This window comes from Carassius carassius, chromosome 46 (assembly GCF_963082965.1).
Source record: "Carassius carassius chromosome 46, fCarCar2.1, whole genome shotgun sequence".
Lineage (NCBI taxonomy): Eukaryota > Metazoa > Chordata > Actinopteri > Cypriniformes > Cyprinidae > Carassius > Carassius carassius.
The window spans coordinates 13,648,153-13,675,534 of NC_081800.1; the positions used below are offsets into that span (position 1 = coordinate 13,648,153).

The 27,382-nt window shown below is 37.9% G+C and overlaps 1 protein-coding gene across 6 annotated transcripts in view; it reads left to right on the forward strand.

Moving 5' to 3' along the window:
* Window positions 1-243: 243 nt before the first annotated feature.
* Window positions 244-27,382, forward strand: part of LOC132129442 (voltage-gated potassium channel subunit beta-2-like) — a 52,039-nt gene continuing 24,900 nt past the window's right edge. The window contains exons 1-4 of one of the 6 annotated variants that reach the window (XM_059541053.1): window positions 253-359; window positions 4,877-4,959; window positions 10,241-10,362; window positions 10,505-10,546. In XM_059541053.1, the coding sequence (XP_059397036.1) occupies window positions 10,295-10,362; window positions 10,505-10,546 (110 nt within the window). In that variant the 5' untranslated portion in view covers window positions 253-359; window positions 4,877-4,959; window positions 10,241-10,294. Of the gene's footprint in view, window positions 360-4,876; window positions 4,960-10,240; window positions 10,363-10,504; window positions 10,547-14,568; window positions 15,139-27,382 lie in introns of those variants that run through there. The other 5 variants (XM_059541054.1, XM_059541055.1, XM_059541048.1 and 2 more) reach the window with 5 other exon arrangements.

Sequence of the window (27,382 nt, forward strand, 5' to 3'; positions counted from 1 at the left end):
TTGCATTTTGACCACTTTGGCATGCGCGATTACGTCATGTCATAACGTTTAGTGCAGGGAGGGATAGGCAACTCCGGTCCTGGAGGGCCACTATCCTGCAGAGTTTAGCTCCAACCCTAATTTAACACACCTGAACAAGGCAATCAGTGTTTTCGGGATTACTATACAGGCAGGTGAGTTTATATGAGGGCTGAAGCTAAACTCTGCAGGATAGTGGCCCTCCAGGACCGGAGTGGATTACCTCATACACAGCGACTCTCACAAATGGCGTCATAAACACCGGTTTGCTTCCTACCACTCCACCGATGCCCAATGACAGCAGCTCGCGTGCATCCGTGGCGCGTGGCTTTGCGATAGAGGTGAGAGCAGAGGGAGTTGTTCAATGTCTATGTATGGAGTTCCCGACACCATCTTACAGCGACAACAACTAGTATGCAAGGCAAATTTGGTGAAATGTTTTTAGCATTATATATATATATATATATATATATATATATATATATATAGGTCCACATGTGGTGTATTCATCTCTGCCAAGGACAGTTCGGGATATGAACCATTAAAAGGTCTATAAATCAGTTAGATGACCTAACATTCTACATGACTTTATCTGTGTAGAGCATTTAAGAGTGAATATCCATATTCATTCAGTTTTAACACACAAATATATGAGACATGATTGCATTTAATTGGGGGAAAAGTGGATGTGATTGTCCTAATTTTGTGCAAAATTGATTTTATATTTGCAAAGAGTCTGTCAATATCAGGTATTTATATGTGGAGGTTTTTTTTTTTTTTTTTTTTTTTTTTTTACAACAACAAGTTATCAAATTTCTGTTTTCTCAGCAGGTGACATCAGTATTTGACCTCTAAATGAAATGTAATATCCATTGTCTTGAAAACGTATAGGCAGTCACTGCTCTTTTTGCTCAGTGCTATCGACCTTGTTAAAAAAGACCAACCGCCCTAATCAGGGCCGTAGCCATCTTTTCAGAAGTGAGGGGGACAGAAATCACACACACACACACACACACACACACATATATAACATTAAGATATAACATTTCTGTAATCTAGCTATATAGGGAAGTCGTGGCCTAATGGTTAGAGAGTCAGACTCCCAATCGAAAGGTTGTGAGTTCGAGTCCCGGGCTGGCAGGAATTGTGGGTGGGGGGAGTGCATGTACAGTTCTCTCTCCACCTTCAATACCACGACTTAGGTGCCCTTGAGCAAGGCACCGAACCCCCAACTGCTCCCCGGGCGCCGCAGCATAAATGGCTGCCCACTGCTCCGGGTGTGTGCTCACAGTGTGTGTGTGTGTTCACTGCTCTGTGTGTGTGCATTTCGGATGGGTTAAATGCAGAGCACAAATTCTGAGTATGGGTCACCATACTTGGCTGAATGTCACTTCACTCCACTTCACTTCATATAGCCTAGGCCTACTAGTCAAAAGTTTTTTAACAGTAAGATTTTTAGTCTCTTCTGCTCACGAAGCCTACCTTTATTTGATCCAAAGTACAGCAAAAGCAGTAATATTGTGAAATATTTTTACTTTAAAATAACTGTTTTCTATTTGAATATATTTTAAATGTAATGTATTTCTGTGATCAAAGCATCATTCCTCCAGTCTTCAGTGTCACATTAATCAGAAATCATTCTTATATGCTGATTATCAATATTTAAAACAGATGAGTAATTTTTCAGCATTCTTTGATGAATAGAAGGATCCACAGATCGGCATTTGTGTGAAATAAAAAGCTTTTGCAACATTATAAACTATATCATTCAAAAGCTTAGTCCGCCCCATTATTTCCCTGGACACTGTTGTCCATATGAGTTTCCTGATATGACTTTCTGCGCGAGAGCGCCCTCCGGCTTCGAGTATGAATGAAACACACACACACACACACACACACACACACACACACTGCAGGAGAGTTTAGCGCTCTGTGACGTTCATCTCGCCTTCTCGGTCCGAAAAAACATCAGGTCATGCGCAGACTATCATGTCTCTTTGAGTTTAAATCTATATTTATTCACACCAGCTCTTGAAAACCTCTATACAACCACATTTGCCCGAAAAATTTTTTTCTTGATGATAAAAGTGGGGGGGGACACGTCCCCCGCGTAATCTACGCCCCTGGCCCTAATAATTTCCGGGATGCGGAAATACAGTCTGGTTCGTAGAATCCAGTCATAAAAACGAAATGCCTAACGCGGACGGAATATGCCACATTTTGGATGACTAAATCAAAAGTAGGTCAGTACACTTGAATCAAAACATGACATGGACTAGTGTCTGTAAATATTAAGCTCCAAAAATGCAATATACAGTATGACTCCTGCACGTTAATTAAATCTCTAATAAGTCATGACGTGTTAATCATGACTCGCGCGCTCTCCGCGCCTCCGCCAAACGGGACTGCACTGCTGGAGCAGAGAAGCAGAACTCCTGTTCATGGTTTCAGGTCAGTTTCATCTGTAAAGATGCTTTTTTGTCTTTGTTTTTTTATTTATTTAATCAAGCAGCAGCACGTTGCTCATCAGTCATCACTCAAAATACTATATAAGGGACATCATTATTATAAACGTTATTATTAACGTTTTATTATTTTACTATAAATCCAGAGAAAATGTTTACTATTGTTTAACTGTGGTAACCAAAAATGTAAAATTATTTTACAAATTTATTTATTTAAAAATAAATACAAATCCATTTGCAAAACAAAAAACAAAACAAGGTTATTGTATTTTTATATAGGCTAATAAAAGCATGGTCAATTTTTGTAAGCGAAAAACATGACTCGTGTACAGTATTAGGATTTTTCTATAAACATATTGTAGTATTGTAGAGTATTGTATTGTAAAGTATAGTTTTGTTCAATCTTGAGTATTAAAGTCATGAGAGAGATGGATAACAGGGCAAAAAAAAGAGACTGAAGAAAAAAAAGGAAGTGAAGGTGCAGTTCAGGAGATAACTTTTAATTATTTTGCATGTCCCCAAATTAAAGATTTAAACCTTTTTTTATGTCAGGTCCATAAAAAAATATAGTTTTGTCCATGAATTTGTTTGTATGAGTTTGAATTTTCCAGTCTGAATTTTTTTCCCAGTCTGCCCCTCCTGTAAATTAATGGCAAAGACATGATTTCATTTACTACACATAGGCCTACTGAAGCTCGCAGTGTTTTCAACCTCTGCCGCCTCAATATAGGAGTACACGAGCACATAAACATAATTTCTAGAACTGCTCTGTGTCACTTCATGCATCTTACTTATTTTGAGAAAACTATCATCATATCATATACAAAGAGACAGTAGTTTAAAAAAAACACCAATGTTTCAGGAGTCTATTATACAGAATATGACACATGCTTATTAGATAACTGTATTTGAGTTGATATATATGCTTTTATTTATTATTCTTTAATTTTCACAAATTTAGAAAAGTAATCAAAAAGTACTCAAAAGTAATTAGTTACATTCCTTTAATAAAGTAATTGAAAAAGTTACACTACTATTACATTTTAAACAGGGTAACTTGTAATATGTAACCTATTACATTTCCAAAGTAACCTTCCCAACACTGTATATATATATTACACACACACACATGTGTAAGTTGTGTGGCCTAAGACTTCAGCTGCTCCAAGCAAGTCTCTCACCACAATCTGTAAGACCCGAAGTGACAGAGAGGATAAAAATGTTCCTGTCTCTGTACTTCAAGGACAGGGCCAGTACCTGAGCTTTGCGTCACCTATTTTAGCAGCTATCATCTCTATTTCTAGTGATGCTCTTTGAGCCTTGGGTTGCGAGTTTCAGTAAAGTGTTGAATGTTTAGTTGGATGGAACAAATGCTGGGATGCATCGTCACCTTATACAGCCCAGAGAGAAACCGGAGCTTATCTAAAGAAAGTGTTCCTTCACCTCTGTATCGCTGGCAGCAAAGTGATAGTTTAGCCTGGTGGAACCTGTAAGATGATGAGGTATTTCACTGTTCCATGTTAGAACACTTAAAAACTCTGAAGTGTATTTGAAATGCTTTGTTCTTTATTTTCTCAATCAAATGATGTACAGTACTATTTTATTCAAATGACAAGTAACCTGATGTTAGGTGGCTTGCTAAAGGTGACAACTCTTGAATGTTAGTAGTAAAAGCTCTGGAAGGTTGTAGGTTTGACCCAGGCCAGAGTCTTATCCTCTCTGCTTTTAAAAATAAAGTTTGAATTTATCTAGTTAGAAGTGGAGAGTTACTATATAGGAAACTAAACTAAACAGATGGTTAAAATAAAATTAAAAAAATCTTTGAAAATCATTAGCAACAGACTTTTATCGGCTGCTAATTCTTGTCTAACTAATTAAATTGGTCCTTGTTCTAATACACATTTATCTTCAAAGAGTGCATGCATTACAAAGCATTTTGTCAACAGTCAAGCAAGATGAAACCGCGGTATATTTAATTCTTAAGTATTTTTTGTAATCCACCGTTATGCATGTTTTGTTTGTCAAAGTGTCTCCATTAAAGACCTACATTAACACGGCTGCTCTGAAGTTTAGTTTACTCAGCACCTAAATATGCACATGTGCAGCTTTTATTATGTTTTTGTTTCACCCTTAGATACTTTTCCTTACATTTTCTCTCTCTCTCTCTCTCTCTCTCTCTCTCTCTCACACACACACACACACACACACACACACACACACACACACACACACACACACACACACATATGCAGAGTTGATGGTCTGCATATAGCCGGGTAGCAGATTCGCTGAGCTTGGAGGGGAATACAATACTGCAAGCCAAAGCACTGGCAACATCCTGAGCACACTCCTCCCTTTCTCTCTCTTCCTTTCTCTGTCTTAACATCTTTCAGACAGGATTCTGCTCTGCCCATCTGTGTTTTAACAGTGAAAGCCAAGCTGGAGTTATCAGGCAGAAACACCGCACAAGACACCGGTGAGTGTGCAACTACTGCAGTATGTCTTTTTAAAATCGTATCTGTAGTCTTGGTTTTTTTACATTCCAGAATCCTTTGTGTTCTTTAATGCTCAACCAGAGTTGTTAAACCGGTCCTATTCTGTGGAAAAATGTTAAATGTCATGTCTGATCATTTTAGAAGAGATGTATTGCATCTTTATTTGTACACTGAAGCATCTCTTACATGTACACTTATGATTTAGTACTCTGTTGGTGATCACTGTCTACTTTCGCAGAGTTTTGGCTTCAGTTCAAACGCTGCACTGTGATTGGCTTGCTGCAGTCTTAGTGTTGTTAGGTGCTTCATATATTCAGTTTTACTGTATTTTCACTATAGTAGAGTTGTAACCCCCCCCCCCCCCCCCCCAAAAAAAAAATCTGTCATTTACTTTCATGTCATTCTAATTCTGTATGACACCGTGTCTTCTGTGGAAGATACAATTTTAATATTTAAAAAAAAAATTCAGTGCTGTTTTTTTTTCCATTCAATAGGAGTCTATGGGGTCTTCAAAATTATACATCTTTTGAATTCTTCAGAAGTGATCCAGGTGTGGATTGACATTAAGGTGAATGAATGATGACAGAATGATGTTGCTTTTGGGAGAACCATCTCTTTAAAAGTGTTATTGAATGCATTATCTAGTTGAAATGGATTAAAAGAAAAACTGTATACAAAGTTCTTAGTTCTGCATCATACCATACCAGTTTTGTTAGAGCGGCACTGGGATGTTTTTTCACAATTTTACAATGGATTTAATTTACAGATCCTCATGAATCCTAATAATGCATTCTATATCATCTGTATTTTATATTCAGAAAAGTGTCCTGGTACTGTAAAAATACATGCCTAATATAATCTTACGTGTGAATGTTTTGACTTATAGCTCAACCCTTAAAATTTGTTGTCAAATAATCAGTAAAATAACTGCAGAAACAAGCCTATGATGTAAAGTCAGACTGTAATTTCAGATTATGCTTCTTTTTTTTGTCAAATGCAACTTTTTTTCAAGTTTAACTTTTTAAAATCTAAGCTTTAATAACATTTAACTACCCCCCCCACCCCATTCCTTCCCATAATGGTGGAAACGCCACAATCACAGTGATACCTTTTTAATATGTCCCATTATTGCCAAGTCAGTCATTGACTTAACATCTAGCGTTTTTGTATGAATGTCCCTTATATTGAAACTGGTTTCAAACTGTTTTTCAAGGCACATCTTTACATTTCCAACCATACTTTCAGATTTTATGTTTTCTAGCATCATGAGATATCATGGTCAGCAAAGGATACGTTGTTTAAAACAGACTATACAAAACAAAACAAATTAAAAGACAAAATGTTAAGGTTATGAATGGGACTAAAGTAAACAAACTGGGAATTTTATTCAAATTTTTCTCAGGTTTTGTGCCTCGTATTGGCAGACTGTAACGGAGCACTTATGATTGATTTTGTAGCCAACTGATGGAGAGAGATAGGCAGAAAGTAAAAAAAAAAACATTTTGGAAGCATTCCTAATGAGAACTGGCACAAGGCAGCCAGCATTTTCTGTGTTCTTCAGCTGCTCTTAAAAGCCCTTGGGGAAGTGGGATGTTTACAATAGACATTGACCACCACTTAGCTCATCTGTAACACACAGCATATTTAGGAGCCACCCCACAAAGCACTGTAGAGGAGTGCTGAAAGAGAGATGAGCATGCTGACAATGCAGTACCCTGGCCAGAATCCTGATAAGGCAACAGTGAGGCTTCACTGCATTATGATCTCAAAGCCTGACCCACCTCTCCCTCTCTAAACCTGACTCCCTCATATGTCTTAAGGGTGGATCATTCTGTTCCCCTGCCTACTTTGTTTCAGCTAGAATGTTACATAACATTATGCGTGCTGTAAACACTAATAAAAGTGATAAGTGGAGTAATGACCTTTTGCCATTTTTAAATAATACAGCTCACATGCATAGGCAAATTAATGGAAGTTATTTACGAGTTGTAATTATGATGTCAGGTGCATTCTTGTCACATTGGTCAGAGCAAGATCTCGATTCCACTTTTCTACAACCAAATTCAGCAAGATTTTTTAACTCTACGTCTATAAAATTATTACTACAAAATGCACATCAGTTTTTTTTTTTTTTGCTTTAAGTTTTTACTTCATAAAGTTGCTGTTGTTGTAATTATACAATACTATATTTTGTACATGCTAGTTTTATCAAAAATAATATTGTTTTTATTCTAATACATTTATTGTCAATACAGACAATACATATATTGTGGCTGCATCTTGCTATCTTGGAAATTGCGGGCTTAAAGATAGTTTCAAACTTCACTTACAATTTCGACTTTGTGGTGGAGTTCATGTGCTGAGAACTTATAGGATATGGTAAATACGATCTTTCCAACATGACATGAAAAAATAGTCGTCTGGCTAATTATGGCACATTTCATTAATGTGCAATGCCCCTGGAAACAAATAAACTTAACTAAACTTGAATGCACCATATGAGCCGATATAAACTGAAATCTAGAAAACTTGTTCTTAATTTTGCATTCTAATATTTCTTTGTCTATTAAATAATTAAATTGAATCAATTCTCAATTTTAGCTTATTTCAAAAACCTAAAAGAGTAAAAAAAAAAAAAAAAGCAAAGTACTTTAAATCCTACATTTTGGCCCCCTCAGGATATGGACATTGTATTGGTGTTCCTGAATCATGATCAAATGTCTCGAGAACCATTGAAATTGGTTTTGTTTTTGAAAGAAACTGCTGAGTCCTGGAAATGACCCATACCTCTGTGTGTGTGTGTGTTGCCGTGGTGCTCATTTCTTACTGTTTATTGATACTATCCCCTCTCTCCACACTTTGCCGCCCATAACAGCATGAGACAGCAGAAATGTGAACTTGATATTATAAATCTTACTTCAATTCCCTTGTTCTCTCACATCTTTCACCTTTCTCACTTTTTATTTTCAATCCATTTTAAAATACCACAGAAAGCAAATATCCACTAAACATCTTACAACCGAGCTGTTATTGAACAGTTTGTCATTCGCTGTAGGACTGTGATCTGAAGAACATATGCAGTACAGAACCGGCAGCTATTATGTCACAATAAATCTTGCCTTGTCAAAATTTTTACTTATCAATGATGCATTAATCAAAAATACAGTAAAAACCGTAATATTATGATATGTTATTATAATTTAAAACAACTGTTTTTAAAAAGTAATTCATCCTGTCTTCAGTGTCACATGATTCTTTAGAAATCACTCTGATTTGGTGCTCAGGAATCTTTATTACAAATTGTAAAGTGTAAATACTGTTATGTTATATAATGTTATATTAATTTTGGCATGTCTAATTCAAAATAACTTTAGTGATGGAAGGAACACGGACATTGGCATTGATTGCCATTGACCCTTTAGGTTGTGTTGAACATACTGTGCATAATGTTTTTTTGCTGTATCTACAGTAGCTAAAGGCCAATCAGTAAGCCTGGCTGCCAACATACACTTTTATGTGTTATGTATAGTCTTCTTCATATTCAAGTCTCTCTTCATATTGCGCATAGCTTCATGTGTTTGTGTGCGGTGTGTTCAGGTCATGCAGGGTGATTTCTAGCTCATGACACCCAGGGTCTCAATGGACACCTTTAGCAAACATATCGAGGGCCAGATTGTGGCTGTTGTCTCTGTCACATTGACATCCAAAACCAAAGTGTTAGCCATCGGACTAAAGGGTATCCTGATATGAGACGTATTCTGATACAAGAGTCATGTGACGTGATGCGACAAAGACTGATAAAACGTACCTGATTGTTGGTGTAGATTTCAGGAGGCTCTTTTAGGTTCTTTAGGGTCTGATAATGGATTTAGTTGATTTCTGTTTGGTGGCTTTATATTAAAATATCACAGCTGTTTATTAGAAAAATTGTAATCATGCATTAATATAAAACTGCACTCCTTGTTCTTGTAATTGTATCTTTGTAAATAATAACTTTAATGCTGTTCTTTGCATTGTTTCCATCTCTTTTCCTTATTATTCTATATAACATAGTGAGTTCCAAAAGTAGGTTATAAATCCTATTTAAACCTGAAAATAAGGCAAAAGTTATAGGATTATTAAACTTAGATCGATTTGAGATCCAAGTTTGTTAATGGATGGTACATGTTTTTGTTGAAGCCATCTTTTAGCATTATTTCCTTTATTTTTTAAAACAATCATGTTTAATAAAATTTATGGCAAAAATCTACATTAGCCATCATTGTAGTTCTTTTCCTCAGTAAAGCCATTCAGTTCACAGTCTTGTTCCTTTGTCTTTTTGTCTGATTTTCAAATACCTTTTTGCTTCAAATAAAAAGTTGTAATGTTGTGATTCACTTTGTTGCTGGTTTGTTTAGTTCAAAGCTAATAACGCTTGAAGAATTTTTTAATATTCATACAGGGAAAATGAAATAAGGGAAAAATCTTCAGGTGGGTATGTACTAATGCACTCTAAGTGTTTATGACCCCAAAATCTACCCCTCTTTTCTGCTGGAATACTGTATTGCTCTCCAGTAGCATCAGTACTCCACGTGCCAAACAGAGCTGTGTAAAGTGTCGACCCTACACTTTCTCACTTCTCTTGCCTGAATGTTTTATCTCTGCAGTTTATAATGTACTGCTGGTAAAATTCTGCCGGGCTGGAGATGGGCCAGTTGGCCGTGCGGTGAGAGGAGCCAGCAGGTGGACCTCATCAGGCTTTCAACAGACTCATGCTTGTTAATACTGGGAGTTCGCCCATGCTAAATTGGTTTTTAGGTTAAAGTTACTCCATAACACATCACTCAATCATTAGCGTACTTGTAAGCTCCGCTATTTATGTCACAAGTCATTAATGCTGAAATATGCATTAGCATTGTAGCTAAATAAGTTATGAGTGGGTCACCCTTGGACCAAGATGTGCAGAAATCAATTAAGACCATACTATTTTTTTCTCTGTTTAATGTCCTTTAATGTGTGTATTTCAAGAATAAGAAAAATGAAGTCAGCATAACACCAGCTTTAGTTTGGCTTAGGAAGCAGAACCAATCAGGTCTAAACAGACGGAAGATATTCCGGCTAACCAACAATACGTAAATGCAATTTAGTCTTTTGAGTGATTTTCAGAGAGAGCTTATGTAAGTTCCCCCATGAGTGGCAAAAATCAAATATGTAGCGCCACCTCCTGGCCTTGCGCTGTTTTGCTTTTTTTACCAGACACATTTTCTCTGTTTTTCTGTACAGAAGCTGAGAGTCTGAGTGAGAGCTGTCAGCTGGTCTCTCCTCGCTCTCGGCTCCATGTACCCTGAACCCAACACGGATTCCCCTGCTCGTCTCTCCACACGGCAGACTGGATCCCCCTATATGTGAGCAGCACCTTCTCACTCAGAGTGAATAGTTTACTATGCACTGTATTTATATCATTCTTACCCACCTCCACTAAATAAAGTTAAAAAGGACAAACTAGGTTGTATAACACTCCTTTTTTCTTTTTTGCTGTTGCTGTAGAGCTCGATGTGGGAGCCCAAAGAGACAGCTGCAGTTTTACAGGTACTGTACATCTGCCCTTCATGTGTAAATATAGCCAGCTCTCCACAAGATTACATAAAATACTTTCATCCATAGCACTATACAGTAGAGTAAACTGCAGAGACGGTCCCCCTGGAGTATCCTGGAGATAAGTGCCTTGCTCAAGGACAATAGTAATGGAGCTGGATTGTAAAATCAGTAACTTTCCACTTCCAGCATGTGCTGAGACTAAAACATTTGTGTTAACAGCATGGTTTTTCTTAACCATTTGTAGGGCTGGTGATGGTTAAAAAATATATATCTTAGGTGGCATTTACACAAAAGCATTTACAATTCAAAATTAAAACGATTTTTAGCCATTTAGCCATTAAAAAGCCATTTTAATCGTTCATTTACACAACGACTGTGTATTTAGGGGCCTGAAAATGCAAACTTTCAAAATGCAAGTTTTTGAAATCAATAGCATTATTGTCTCTGTATAAACTACAAAAACATGACTTTGTGAAAATGGTGGTGATATGCTCATGCGTATTATGATTAGTCTATAGTTATGTGTGCAGATGCGTATTGTTTCTTTATAAAGTAACATTGCCAACTGTTGGCCTGGCATGCATAATACAGCATGATGCGGTCTCTGTTTAGCTGCTGACATCAACAACTTACACAAAGCCAAGATGTACTGTAATTATTTCATAATGAGCATTGCTGAGTCATTTGAGAGAACACTGAACCTGCGCTTACTGGTGAACTGGTTTCACACAAGAGACGCAGGAACGTAGACTCGTACTGGCCTATGAAATGAGTTATATATTTAGACTGGATGTGACATCACAGGCAAATGGTGTATGCTAAATAATAGATGCTACTGTTTCAAGGCAAGCCTGGAGTCTTTAGTCACTGGGAAATGAAGGAAACGGCAATGTTCGCAGCATTGTCAAAGTTTCTCTGTATGGCGAACTGTAATTAACACAAATGCAAATAAGCTACTGTGCTTAAACATTAAAAACTAATGTGTTCCCTGTTGTAATGGGCAGCTGAGAACAGCACTCACCATTTACTGTATGAACAAGTTTACGGTCTGCTGGGTTTGACTTTCACTTGAATACGTAACCTCTTTCTCGTAACCCCTGTGGTCCTGAATCTATTGTCATCATTATCTAAAGCAGAATATCTACACTTGAAAACCGCAAGGAGTGACACTCACATCATTTCTTCTTATGAGACATTTGCATTATTAAATTATTTGTAGCACCTTATTTAGAGTTTATCCCATATGTGTAGAACTTTACTGTGTGTACCGAAATGTAATTTTATTTTACTTTGTTTTAAAATGTAATAACTTTTTATTAAATGTATTAATTTTTACATTTGTTTATTGTATTTTTTAAATCCTTTAAAACGTATATACAAATATTTTAATTAATTATATTAAATACTTAAATAATTTTAGTTCCATTTTAAAAATGTTTTTAAATTCCCTCACTATACCCTGAACAAGATAATTCAATGCTTTTTTTTGTTCTTCATTCTGCTTGCGATAGCTGGGTTGTACTTTTATATTTTGTACTTGTACGAAACACAGAACAAGCAAAAATTGCTTTTAGTACACTTTCTTGTGGTATGACATCAAAGGATTTTAGAGCTAAAGCTGTCTTGAATAATTTATGTTTGCACAGCATTCTGGCACTGAGAGAGGTTCACAAAACATCCTCTCTGTGACATTTGCCAGAGTGGGTGGTGTCTGGTGTTTTTGAGGGGTGGAGCTTTTATTTTGCTGTTCACTAATTACTAAAGCTCATATTCGAAAGAGACTCAGTTTTTATTCCCAGTCTTCTTTAGTGTGCTGACCATCATTAAGTTGTCAGATGAGCAGTGTAGTGCAAAACCCGTACGTGACTCGACCTCCGAGGAACCGGGTAAGTACAAGGCTGGTAGTTTAGCTGAACATGGGTACCACTAGAGGATGTTGCATGGTGATCCCGCTCACGCCCACAGTCCTCTCTCAGGTTAGAGGCGTTAGTGTGATGGGGGAATGGAGAGCAGGGCTTAGATCCACAGACTCTCTTGGTCTACTGTTAGCTACTGCATCATGATGTTTAACTTATGAGAGTAAATAAGGTCGGTTTGCCTCATACTGAGTCACTTTCTTCCCACTGTAGAGTTTTTGCAGGGTACAAAGATAAACTAAGCTGTGGAAAATGAGCAGAGGCTGTGATGTTGCAGATCTGGTGGATTTTGTATCTCTTGCTTAATGTACTGTTTTCGGTGTGATGTAAAGCCAGATGCTCCTTTTTTTTTAGATGGGAGAAAAGTCATTTGGGACCAGGATTGACTACAGACTCATATGAGATGTGGATTCAAATGATTATTACATGGCCTGAACATGCTGTCCTGACTGCAGTGAAACTATTGGCATTTTATGACACGTGTTCTGCTTTCTTGTTATTAATTATGACAGTTGAATACAGACTGCTCTGTATTCAACTGTCATAATTAATAACAAGAAAGCATCTCTTCATAACGTTGTTTCATAGATGTTTGTTGAGTAAATTATTTACATGTGTCCTATGCATACAGGTCTTGTATATTGTTTTAAATGGATTTCTGTTGTCATTTTTCAGCAGAACAGTCAGTTTGACGTTGTTTGAGCAGTGACTATTTTCAGCATTACTCATGACAGTTACACTTTTATATATTATAAGGATTTAGATTTGTGATTATTAATTGGTTATCGGTCAAAGCCACAGATAGCATTAAACTACTTCACTAGTAATTTAAAACAGTTGCTTTATGAACATATCCTATGACTATGAAAATATATGGGTGTTTCTTTGGGCTATGGGTACTTTTGACCATGTGTATTTTAAGTATCTTAAAACACACTTTTCACACTCTCACTAGAGTCCCACTACATTTTTCAGCTAAAAATGTCCAGCAGTGATACATGTGCATCACAGAACAATTTATTTTCATTCTTTTTTCCTTTTTTTCCCCATAGTGTAATTTCCAGCACATCTCAAATTATATTTTGAGTTTAGCTTCATTCTGACCTGTAACTGACATGGTAGAAAGCTAATTTCATAGCTAATATCTTATTTATACTTAAAACACACTTGGATAAAAATGAAGTAAATACATGTGGCATAATTTGACAGTTTATATAATAAATAATATATATAATATTTTAATACCATGATTTTGTTCTTTGTTTTCATTACACAATCATCATGCTCTTCACTGTTCACATCATTAACTCTTTAGTAACCAAGTTCACTAACATTAGAAAATTTGGCAAAAATTGTTCTGTGTGACAGAAATTACACCACATCAGAAAGTCATTCAGAAAATCCAGATGATGTTTTAAATAATTTCCCCACCATAAATATTAAATTGGATTATTTCTATATTTATAATAATTTTTAAACGTACAATAATTAATATTTTATGGTGGATTTTTAATTAAGTTAAAAATTGTGACCTTTTAATTTATAAATAAAAAAGTACCAAAAAAGTGATGAAGGCATGATCATTTTAGATCTTAAATTTTTGATCTTCATATAACAATGTAACTGGAAAAAATCGCTGTGATTTTAAAAACAAACAAATAAACAACCTAAATCACCCAAAACCTAATCAACCTGGTATATAAAAGTGCCCAAAGATGAAGAAACATGAATGTAAACACATTTTATATTTAGGCCTCACATTGTTCTTGTACTACAAGAGAAAAGTATATGATGTTTATTTTTAGGATTCTGGCCTTTGTTGGGGTCAATGCCAGTCTATTTTTTGACTGTCATACATTACGAAGCCTTTTTTAACGGACTGGATTCTGGATAGTTTTGGCATTCGAGTTCTCCAAAGCAACTGCAGCAGGCCTTACAGCATTCTTCACACATGCCTGAATGTTCACTCACCTCTGTTGCTTGATCATGCATGTGAATGAAAGAAAAATACACCTCCCATTTAGCCAGCAATGGACTTTATTCTATGAAGATCAGCCTGTTAAAATTAGACGCTGTATTGGAGTCCCACAGGAGAAAAGGGGCCGGGAGAGTGAGCTCTGAATGCAGTGCATGGATGTGTGATTACAGTGTTGATTGCCATGGGAGGCGGGCGCTATTTAAAGCAGGGGCTCTGACCTGCAGCAGTCTGCTGGTCTCTGTCATGTCACTTGGTTCACTCTTCTGTCTGTGTGTGTGAAACCCGGTCACCTGGTTGCAAGGTATGTTTGGCACTCACAGAAGCAGTTTGACTGAGCTTCGGGTCGGGCACACCGGTCGCCGCCTCAGCCGCCAACACAGTGTCCCCTCCGAACCCCTGCAGATCCCCAAGAATGGGCCGCCAGGGAACAGCATACGGAGGAGCAGCAGCATTAGTAGCAGCAAGATGCTGTCCTTGTCCTTCAGCGAAAGCATGCGGAGTGACATCGACCGCTACCTGTCTGACCAGGGCCTGTACCCTTTGCGGCAGGGTGGGGGGGAACTGGGTGAGATTAGGAGTCTGCGCGAGGTGCGGGCTGCTGCCCAGCTCAAAAATCTGGAGGACTTTCTGAGGACCAATGGAGTGTCTCTACAGGAGTCCATCTCCTTCCAGACTGGAATGAGGTACAGGTAAGGGCCACAGAGCACGCAAGTCCTGCTTTAAAAGTCTAAGGGATGAGTTTCACAAATGATGACTAGCTCGATGATTAAAGCTGGATAGAAAAATATTGTTGATCCCAGTTATTTGGGAAAATATGCTTTCTTCATTGATAAGTTACTTGTTGGTCTTTCAACCAGTGAGATTTAAGTATTATTTAGGATTTTATAGTATATATTGAATTAGTTTTTATTTAGGTATTTTAATTTTGGTTTAATTTGAGTAATTTTCTTATGCTGTTCTCATTAGATTATTATTTGTAAAATAATTCTAATTAGCTTTTTATTTGTCAGTTATTAAAGGTTTTTATATTTATATTTCATTTCTTAATAACATAAAAAATAAATGTATAAAATATAATATATAAATATATTCAAATATATATTGTTTATATTTATATTTAATTATAGTTTATTTTACTTAAGTTTTTTAATTTCCAAAAACAAAGTTTTATTTAACAATAACAACACTCAATATTTCTGTTGTAGATGAATGGTCTGTTCGACAGGAAAGTACCCCTTTTGATAATTTTTACACCAATATTCATTGGTTATCTTTCTGCATACATATTGCCTGTTGGTCTATTAGACTATTGGTTGTCACTTTGGAGGTGTAATGAAGTCTTGTTTTGGCCCGTGTTGTGTGTATCTAAGTCACCCGGAGAGAATAGTAAGTGTTAAGCAGAGACTGAAGTGCTGTCTGGACCAGCTGTGTGATTTGGATTAAGTGCTTTGCTTTTATAAGCCATTGGGAGGACATTGGTCTCATGTTGGCCTGCTGGTATAGTCTTCTCGGTTTTTTACATGACTGTCCTGTCAGCAACAGATCAGGCATATCAATATATCTATCAGAAATGATACTTAGAAATGATGTGTTTTTGTAAGTGATGCATTGCTAGTCATTTTTGTTTTAATTCTGCAAGGATTTTAATTCATTAACAAGGTCTCATTTGTTATTATGTTAGTTTGAATAGTTCTTTGAATTTGCTAACATGAACTTTTTAATGTTAATGAATCTAATCTTATTATAAAGTTTTACCAATACAATCTTAAACTATGAATAATTTACCTGTAAATTTGTATTGTGTTGTTTTCCAGTGCACCTTGTGGAGGCTTTTGGAATCTGAGAGACAGAATGTCTTTGCACTGATGGTCAGGGACAGTTGGTGTTTTGACAAAAGTGGTGTAGAATGTCAGCAGTCTGCGTTTGTGTCTTCCAGTTTGGATCAAAGATTGCTCAGTGTGTGACAGATGATTCGATTAAAGAATATAATAGCACAACTAATCACAATGGCTTTAAAAACCACAAATGGTGAAGCAATGCTATCGCTCAACAGATCTTCACCGATTAAACAAAGCAACATTAGCAAGTAGTTAGCCAAGTTAGAAATATAAATGATCTTTCTGCTAAAAGGTCCACTGTTTAGAGTCTTCATACTTTACACAGGATCATTTCATAACAGTTTTGATATTCACAGCCTGGCATGTTGTTGCTGAATTATTGAAAGCAGCTGTCTATTTTCTACCTGCCACATGCTCTCATACATTACATCTATATCGGTCTGTATTATCACTAAGTCCATCATCAACTTCCTTTACTGTCCTTTTTGTTTGTGTGGATTTAAATAGTCTCTGTGTTGTCATGTCTAAACAGTCCCAATCCCTTTACTAGCAACTATCATTACATGAAAAGCAGCAGCCAGGTCTATTCAGGTCCAAACAACTACTATAATGAAATATTAGCATTTTATAAATTGTTTGCGGAATATACAACTGAATATACAATGTTTTTGGGGTCCACTCCAGATAGTGTAGTTCATCTACCAACGGGGCCAACTGGATCATGCTAACCAGTCCAATCTGGTGGCACTAAACTATTGCACTACTGTGATATGTATGTCCACTAGATGGCAGAAAGTGCACATCATTTTGACATCGTGTGTTGTGAAGACTGTGTCTCTCCAAAACAAGACCGACCAGTCCATCTGTAGTGTCCTCATTTGTCAAGTTCAGTTCTCATTGAATTCCACTATAACCCTTACATTTTGAGATTATATTTTAAGTTTTACCATGATTCATTGTTTGTCCCAGAATCCCATTGTAGAACGATAGCACAATGCAATTAGCTGCCATTTCAAGATTACTGAAATTTAATGTAATCAGTTAGCCATACAAGAGTAATAATTAATAACCAATTAAGTGGTGTGCAGCAGGGAGTTGGAGCCCCTGCCTCTGTCTGTCTGTCTTTGTTTCTGTCCTACAGAGCTAATGAGGCAGGCTTCTTTTCTGCTCTACTTCCTCTTCAATTAAAGGCCGCTCATTCTGTCTCTTTGTTTTTCCTGCTGTGTCTCCCTTTTATTTTTTATGTAGTATTTCCCCTTAGGGAGTGTACAGATTATACATGCACTTACGTAATGCAGCCCAGATTATACATAAATACATATATATTCACTGGCAGCCAAAAGTTTGTAATAATTACCGTTTGTTTAATGAAATCAGCATATTAGAATGATCTCTGAAGTATCATGTGACACTGAAGACTGAAGTAATGGCTGATGAAAATTCAGCTTTACCATTACAAGAATAAATATTTTTAAAAAATTTATAAAAAATGCAACTCAGTTATTTAATATACATGGTATTTTTGATCAAATTAATGCAGCCTTGGTGAGCAAAAGAGAAACATTAAAAAAACTTTATTCCAAACCATTTATCATTGGCAGTGTATACAGTATGCACACAGTGAGGGTTAATATTAGTATAAATTTCATGTCTCTGTATTTATGTCCCATTTTAGCAGCGCTCAAGCTGCATGAGCTTAATGATTTGAGAATGATCCAAAGAGAATCTTGTGTTTCAATACAAGAAAGAAACAGAATGAAAAAAAGAGTGAAGAATAAATCTGTTAGCACGTCCTTCAGTCTGGCATAATTGAAGTACATCAGACTAATTGGGATAATCATATTTCTGGAAAAAGGGTTTTCTGCAGGCCGATACCAAGATACCAAGCATAAGACATGGTTCACTGGGCCTGGATTAGACGGTGCTGTAAAACTGCCTTGAATGGATTAGATTCCTTCACATCTTCTCTTCCCTTTATAAAATTTTTACAATAACACTGTTGACTTTTCCCATCTTAATAGACGGTGTAAATCTGAAGTTTTTTTAGAAAGTGCAACTTGAATGCAATAAGTACATTGTACCAAACTGTTTTTTTTTTTACATAAGTACATACTAATTTAAGATACCTAATATAAAGTGGGTCCAAATGTGCTTAAAAATTCAAAAGTCTAATCTAAACTCATTGATCTATTGTGTTCTTTTCCTCTATTCAGTAATGCTGATGGACAGGCGGTCTCCTGCTGTCTCCTCCAGGTCTGCCCAGTAAAAGGCTAGTCTGTTATGAATTCAATTTAAAGAAAGTGCAGTTAGTTTTTTTTATTTTTTAAGAGCGTGTCTAGAAGATGGAGCGATGGAGCAATTTGAGAGACCGCAGGCGCTGTAGCTGTGAATTAAGCTGCTAATGCAGCGTAAGCTTGAAATGAGAGACCCGACATTTCATCCTTATAACTGCTGCCTTATAATAGATAGTCTTTTAGGGGAGTTAAACATGTGCAGATCCTAGCATTCTTTCCCTGTGTATCAGGAATTTGTCTTTTATATGTTTTTTTATGTTTTTTTTTATAGTTTTTACTTGCAAATAAATAGTGTTGTCCAAAAGTCTGACATCACTAATGAAAACTGCTTCCTTTTTAAAAAAAAATTATTTATTTAGTTGAAATAAAATACAAACAATATTAATAATACAAATAGTTACAGAGTCTGTAAAAGGAGATTTGGAAAAAAAACCTTTCACATACACACTAGATAACAACCTATTTTTAAACCAATTTAAAAGCATTACAAACATTTTCTGTTTGTGTTTCTACTTGAGTTTTCACATGCACACATAGATGCCCACAAAATTCTATTATTTTCTCTAAATGTCAACATTTTTGAACATGCAGGAAAAATTACATGCACATGTTAATTTGAGTAATTTGAATATTTTTTTATTCATTTTACATCAGCGGTTCTCAAAGCAAGCTTTCAGTGGGCACTCAGTTATATTTTATAAGTAAAATGCTTTTTTTTTTTAGTTTATTTTTATTATAACAGCTTCGAGCAGGGCTTGGAATATTGTCCAGGACAAAGCAAGGGACTTGGAGTCAAAGAAATTGAGAACCTCTGTTTTATCACACTCTTCACATTTCTTTATGTACGGCCTGACCATATCCTCACATGTAAAGACTAGTGAACCAGGACTGACCGCTTATATGAAATATGTTTATGGATTTTGCACACTATATTGGCAAGCCCATTTTCTGAGAAGCCTGTCGTGTGTGTGTGTGTACTGTATGAGTGTGTGTACTTAAGTCTCTCTAATGTGATCAGGATTGCAGAGCTTAAGGATATGTTCAGTAACCTTCAGGGCTCTTACAGAACAGCGTTATAAATATACATGAGAAGTGACTTTATGATTGCCTGCTTGTTTTCCCGTTTGGTTGGGTTGTTTTATTTTACATGTAAGAGAGTAGTTCATGCATAACATATGCATGAATTTTTTCTTTTATTTACTTTAAAGAGCATAAAATCAAGCACCATTTCCAAGCCAAAACCATCTAGGGAAAGTTCTAAACAGATATGTCTTTGAATTTTGTTGTGAGACGACAACAGGGAATGGACCTTTTCATTGGAGGAAGCATTATTATAGATTTAGCATTAATATAGGTTTATTGTTAAAATGCATTAATGATTAATTTGTTTCTTACAAACAAGCAGCTTTTAATTTCACAAGATATTGATTGATGGCGTTGTGTGGATTACTTTTGGATTATTATGATGTTTGTAACAGCTGTTTGGACTCTCATTCTGACGGCACCCATTCACTGCAGAGGATGCATTAATGAGCAAGTGCATGTAATGATAAATATCTATGTTCTATTGAACAAACAAGCTCATCTACATTTATGATGACCCGAGGATGTCCATTTTCAGGAAAATTTTTGGGTGAAAATCCATCAAGATTTTAAGATTTAAAGGTTACAATGTTTAATATTTGCTGCATAAGAGAAACATACATTTTTTTAATTGCCTTTTTTCATTAGTTTATTTTGAAAGTATTGTTACGTAATTTGGCCTATCTGTTAATTTAAGCTCATAAAAACTGGAATCCACTGTAATTAATCATAATGTTTTAGTTTTTTCTGTATGCTTCAGTCTTCATCACTGATCTGATGAAGTTCTAGTTCGATTCCTGCTAAGAAGCCTCAAGTTGAGTGAGTTGGTGTGCTCTTTTGTTCTATTTTCCAGAATCAGGGCTGAGCAATGGGTAATTCACAGCATTAACTGCACAATTAACGTTCAGGCACTCAGAAAGGCTGTCTTACAAAGAGCTGATAGAGGTTTTGTGTACTGTATGAACCTATTAACAGATCTGAAGACACATTTATCACTTTTTACCATTGCTTGTGCTAGATAATTTGGTAAAGAAGCAGTTAACCCCAAAATTAAATTTGCCATTAATATTCTTTTTTTTTTTTTTTTTTTTTTTTTACTTTTTGCCACAAAAGTATAATTGTTGCAGCTCTTGGCATAAAAACGCATCATAAAAGTAGTATGTTATAGTAGTAGACCTTTTTTTTTCTCAGATTGCCAGCATATAGATAATGAGCAACCACCAATTAATAATTCCTCAAATATTTTTTGGTTGGAGCCACATGAGTAAATGCTGATAGAAGTTAGATTTTTCAATGAAAGTTGTGCATATGATGAGGATGACAGTGCTGTTTTTACCCCTGAGAGGTAATTGTTAGGTGTTTGTGTGTGCTTCTGATGAGAGCCGGAGCCCTGCGGTGAAGCTCACTATGGAGAGACTGAGCTCTGCTGTGAGGTGCTAGATGATTGAACGGCTCTGGAGGATTTTCCAGAGCTTATTTGACTGGATAAGTCTGGAGTCAGGCTGCTAATCAAAGGCAAAAAGAGAGAGCGCTTGACAGTTTAAATAGAGTAGAGGTGTTTGAAGCGCCTGGAGGTTAAAAGTGAGGAACAATGGGAGATTATTACTTTTGGAGACCTATGGCCCCAACTCCCAAATGACAGGGCGCCTCTCTTTAAGAGAAGAATGGAGGATCTCACCAGTGCTGAGATCCAGATGTAATTTTAACATTTTTCATGATGAAGTCATTCTCTGTTCACACTTTTTGTCTGATGTCATAACTGTATGAAAGAGGAATAGTATTTGACATGCCGTGCAGGAACAGCAGTGTTCTGTAGTGTGCTGTACCATTTAAAATGCTTCTTCTTTAATTGTTCAACTGTTTTTATGACCTCCATAATAATTTAATTTAATTTAAAAGCTGTAAATAAAGCAAAGATCAAATTAGTGTAAATACGATTTTAACTTTTCTACTTTCAAACTTCATATTTAATTCAGTTTGTTGCTCGCCATTTCTTTGTAATCGTTTATGATATTTACTATCAATTTCTGAGTGAAAACAGCTTCTACACCACTCTTTTTTCCAGTTTATGTACACTTAAACTCTTAAAGTTTTACATTATTTTTATTGTGTGTCTAGTGTCATAGCGCATGGTTTTTAGTATATTAGCACAGGCTTTAGGAATTAAAAAGTCCTATTGATGTTTTATCTGTAATATTCTCAGTCCATCTGTAATTCTGAGAAGGTTATGATTTACAACTTTCACCTCCAGACTGAAGGCCTTACTAGGCAGTGCATATGCCCCACTAAAACAAGCACCACAGCCTTCTCTTTCTCAAGTACACCTCACACATCCCACCTCTCTCTTTAGAAAGGTCACATCTCCCCTGGTACAACACAAAGCCTTATACTCAACCGTTTGACATATAATGTTCTGTGGCTCTGGTTTCCATTCACTAATGATAATTCAATAACTGTTTGCGCATCCGGCTGCACTGTCATTTAAAACTAGCCTTTAAAATCTAATATTGAAACTATCTGGTACTTGTGGCAGTGGTGACAGATTTGATTTACAGAGGTCAGGTGTATTGGAATGGCAGGAGGCTGACAGGTGATCGGGAGCGTTGTCTGTATGTTAACTCATAACTTCAGTGTTAATCCATTCACAGGGTCACCATGACATAAATACATTTGTGACCATGACAAAATGTACATTGTTCTCTCCCCCTTGTTTATTCACAGTGTCCGGTAAGTGGACTCTTTTTCCAGGAGGATCACATTGCAGCACTCTTGGAACACCTTAGAGTGTAGCGTCTTTTTAGGGAACAACAGCAGCATTCAATAGATGGCCAGCAATGTCAAATGATGGCAAAGTTGAATTTTCAGCAGCCATTATTCCAGTCTTCAGTGTCATATGATCCTTCGGAAATCATTGTAATATATGCTGATATTTTTGGTACTCAAAAGTCTTCTTTTCCATGTTGAAAACAGTTGCTTAATATTTCTTTGGAAACTGTGATGCATTTGTGCCTCCTCCGCCTGCTGATCCTTAGTCGGCACATCCACAGTGAATTTACTGAACACGTCAGTCATCACCATCACATTCTCTTGTCCCAAACGAGATGGCTCTAAAACAGTGAAATCGATAGCCACAATCTTGTTCGGCCGGGAAGCCAGCAGATGCCCCATTTAACTTCGTGCAATCGGTGCTGCATCCTTGGCCCTTTGACACCGCTCACACTCTCGCACCCAACGAGCTACATCGGCGGACATACCAGGCCAATAGCACCGCTGTCGCACCAGCTCGAGGGTGCGTTCTGCCCCTTGGTGACCATGGTGCTGGTGCAACTGGGCCAGCACATCCGATTGCAGCGACGTTGGCAACAGCTGGCAACAGCTTAGCTGTCGCCAGGTGACTAAGCGGGTTGTTGTCCGTACATACCAGGCACTTATGGCCAAGCAAGTACTCTCTGAATTTCTCGCCCATGGCCCACTTAAGGGCCAGAAACTCCAGTCGCATAGAACTATAAGTAGCCCTATTACCGCTTACCTATGCCTTTGGTCGCCAAAAAGTCGTTCCATCAAACGCTGGAATGTACTGGGCGCATTACACAGGCCAAATGGCATACGATTCCATTCAAAAAGCCCGAACGGCGTACAAAAGGGGCGGTCTTGGGACGATCAAGCTCGGAAACTGGAACTTGGTTGTACCCGCTGGTCAGATCTAATGTAGAAAACCAGCGGGCACCTGCTAAGGAGTCCAACGTCTCCTCAATTCAAGGCAGTGGGAAAGCATCTTTGCGGGTCTTGGAGTTAAGTCGACGGTAGTCAACACGCATACGGAGGCTACCGTCCTTTTTCTTAACTAACACGATCGGAGAGGCATAGGGGCTGCAACTCTCTCGAATGATCTCTGCATCAAGCAACTGACTGATATGAGTCTTCGCCAGCTCATATTCTGATGGCGGAATGCGACTGTACCGCTGTCGAACCAGAATGTTATCGATAAGGGGGATCTCATGTGACAGGAGGTTAGTACAACCTACATCTCCTTCATGGGTAGAGAACACACCTTGAAACTCCCGGAGTAGGGCTCTAACCTGCTCTCGTTCCTCTGCGGTTAATGCCCCCAACTCAACTGACTCGATCTGTTCCGGTATTGCGGTGGCGGAAACACTACACGATGCTGCCTGAATGCTCACGGGAGGAACTTCAGTTAACCCGACAGGAAGGTCCACAAGATACACCTCACGCAATGTACCTATTATAGTAGTGGGGTACAGCACTACATCGATGGTGCCAACATTAATTACCGGTACATAAACTGTACCCCCAGCTACTCGCACCAACGAAGAGGAGGCTAATAAACTCCCGGGCAACCCCGTCTCTGGGGGCTCAAAAAGCACTGTACTGCTCATATTCTGGGAAGAACACGTAGCTGCTACAAATTTAATAGTGCCAGCTGGAACTCGACATGCACTACGTCCTCTTACTCTCACATTACTGCCCTGCTCGGTAGTGCGAATAGCACGTTGGCATTCTTGAAAAGCCTGAATAATTGTAGAATCCTGCATTACGGACGGTAGCGTGTATAGCATAGACCCATAATGTCCAAAAAGCTCCTGTTAACAGCGACTAAGCACAGTCATCCCCAGAACACCCGGAATATCAGCGCTGCCCCCAGGAGGATCACGGACTACTAACACGCCACAACTCTGAATGAGATTACCGCAAAGTTCAACGTCTACTTCCATATATCCAATATATGGAATCTCCAGCCCATTAGCTGCTCGGAGCTGCAGCCAATGACACGACCGCAAACGATCATGGCCCCATGGTTCAAACCTGAGCTGAAAACAGCTCTCGGTAATGGTTGACACCATGGAGCCAGTATCGACCAGACAAGACACAGGTATCCCTCCGATATTAGCAACCAAGTGTGGACATGAGCCATATTATGAGACATATTACGAGTGTTCATACATGCTTGGGCCTCTTTGACCCACTCTTCAATGCTAATACCAGTTCTACCATTAAATCTCGGACAACGTCGTTCCCTTGGAACAAACATGAATCGTTCAGGTGCGCTACCACTCCTATCTGCCAACTGAGGCGCAATCAGCGGTGCTGTGCTAGTAGAGGCTGCACCAGGGTCAGGGACATCAGCAGGTGCCCGCTCCTGCCGCAGCCTCTCATTGTCTGCCCGCCATTGGGTCACCAAATCTCGCAGCTCCCGCAACTCCTCTTCCATGATGAACCACTACAAAAAGGTCACTTACCCAAATGGAAGGCCCGATCAAACAGTCACCAATGCTCTGAGAAAGAAAAAATAATAATAATGAAAAAAAAAAAAAATACACTCCCCAATGTCTTCCATACAGCTGTAACCCTGCCGACTACGCCAAAATGTGGCAAGATGCTAGTGGGCAAAGATATACAATTGACAGTTCGCACCAGGGAGGGAACTGCCTATACCAGCAGCTCATCCCCAGAGGACATTTTTTAAGCTCTACCCCTCTAAAATACCTGACTACACCATCCCAGAGGCAAATTTACTGGGGAATCGCCTTATAAGATTTTATTCAAGGCACACAGATTTGATTACAGCTGAGGTTGAGACTAGAGACAAAAGGTGGAATGTAAGTAAAAATAAAAATTTTATTTGTAATCCCTGATACACATAAATCTACAGATAAGGAAAATATATACACGCACACACTCACTCTTCGGCCTCCACCCCAGGGCTGAGACTATTCACCCATTCTTTTGTAAATGACACAACAAACACTCGTGCACTGCGCCCACACCTCAAACCACACACACGTGGAACACCGCACTCAGAAGGGACCACCACCAAGCAGAGAGAGAGGCTCGCCACACAGACACGAGTCCTGGTCACCCCAACCGCTGGAGAGGAAGCAGAATTACAATTTTAGACAAATTATCATCTATATCCACACACACGCAGACACATCATTATAAAACTAGGCATTCAATAGAATGGCAGAGACATAGATCTGCTAGTTACAGTATACCAATCCACAGAAACAATGGATGGCACGAAAACTACCACGTCACACACCTAATCAAAAGAAAAATATAATGGTCGGTCAACAAGTTCAAAGAAACAATGTTGACAAAAATAATAATAATAAATTCAACACTGATCTGCAACAAAAGAAAAATGCATTGTTTTTAAAGTAATAGGTTCACATCAACAAAGAAGCCAAAAATAAACAAATAAACTAGTTAAATGTACACAGGGATTCGATCATAAAGAGAGACCAGATAACGATGGAGACTGCTGGATGGTCAAGCCACTGGATGCATCGGAGAGAGAGCAGGGCACTGTAATAGACCAGGCAGCTGATGTTATAAGTGCCCAGCGTTGAAATAAACCCGTAGCGTAAAGCAAGCAACACCCCAGCAGTACACCAATATAGTTCGCAGATATTACACCTCCGCTCTTGCGGTCAAGCCAGCGCCGCCCCGTATAATGAAACCGTGTGCAGCACAACACTAATCCGAAGTTAGTAGTGAACGTCAGCATAGAAGAATATGGCCACAAACATCCCCGACGAGTGAACGGTTTAACTTGCTTGCCGTACACAGGGAATTAAACTCCAGGATATAAACTGACAATCTGGTACGACACGCGTTGTACCGCAGGATTCCTCAGTCCAAACGGACAAACACTCCCGCGACACACCGGAAATGGATGACGTCACCCGGGACTACGAGACGCACCTTCACACTACCTTCACACTACCTCTTTATAGGCCACGTAAAATAAAGCACGCCTTATGATGATGATTACCATTGGCTACAATCGTTTTCAAGATGATTTGATAAATAGAAATATTATATAACGGTATAAATATCTGCATTGTTTGATCAATGTAATGCATTCTTGCTGAATAAAAGTATTCATTTCTTTTAAAAAGTTTTTCTATTAATTATTTTCTTTCATTTATGTGTGCTCCTGAGGTTAGGTCAGCTAAGGTTAGCATTGCCATCAATATTTCAATAATATTTCAGTGTGTTGTTAACATGTGGCACGCCTGTGATTGTGGATCTAACAGATCCAAATGGGGGGATGCTGGTTGCCAGTGGATTGTACCGTATTTTTCGGACTATAAGTCGCACCTGAGAATAAGTCGCATCAGTCCAAAAATATGTCATGATGAGGAAAAAAACATATATAAGTCGCACTGGACTATAAGTCGCATTTATTTAGAACCAAGAACCAATATAAAACATTACCGTCTACAGCCGCGAGAGGGCGCTATATGTTTTCAGTGGTAGACTACAGGAGCACTGAGCAGCATAGAGCGCCCTCTCGCGGCTGTAGACGGTAATGTTTTCTCTTGGTTCATTTGTCTTAGTTCATTTCTCTTGGTTCATGTCAAATTAATTTTTTTAATAAATAAGTTCCACCTGACTATAAGTCACAGGACCAGCCAAACTATGAAAAAAAAGTGTGATTTATAGACTGGAAAATACGGTATATATATCCATTTTATTTTATTTTCTCATCTCATCTCAAGCCATGATTTCCTGTCAGTTCTCTTTCTCAAGATACAGTATGAAAGATGCCCGAGTTCAGTATCCTGTTTTTCTGTCTGCCTGTCTGATTTAAATGGACAGCTGCTTTACTCAAGCCTGCTGGCAGAGTCTTTGTCCTGAGGCTACAGTGTGTCAAAGTGCCATTCAGGAAACTCTGTATGTTCACTTAAGCC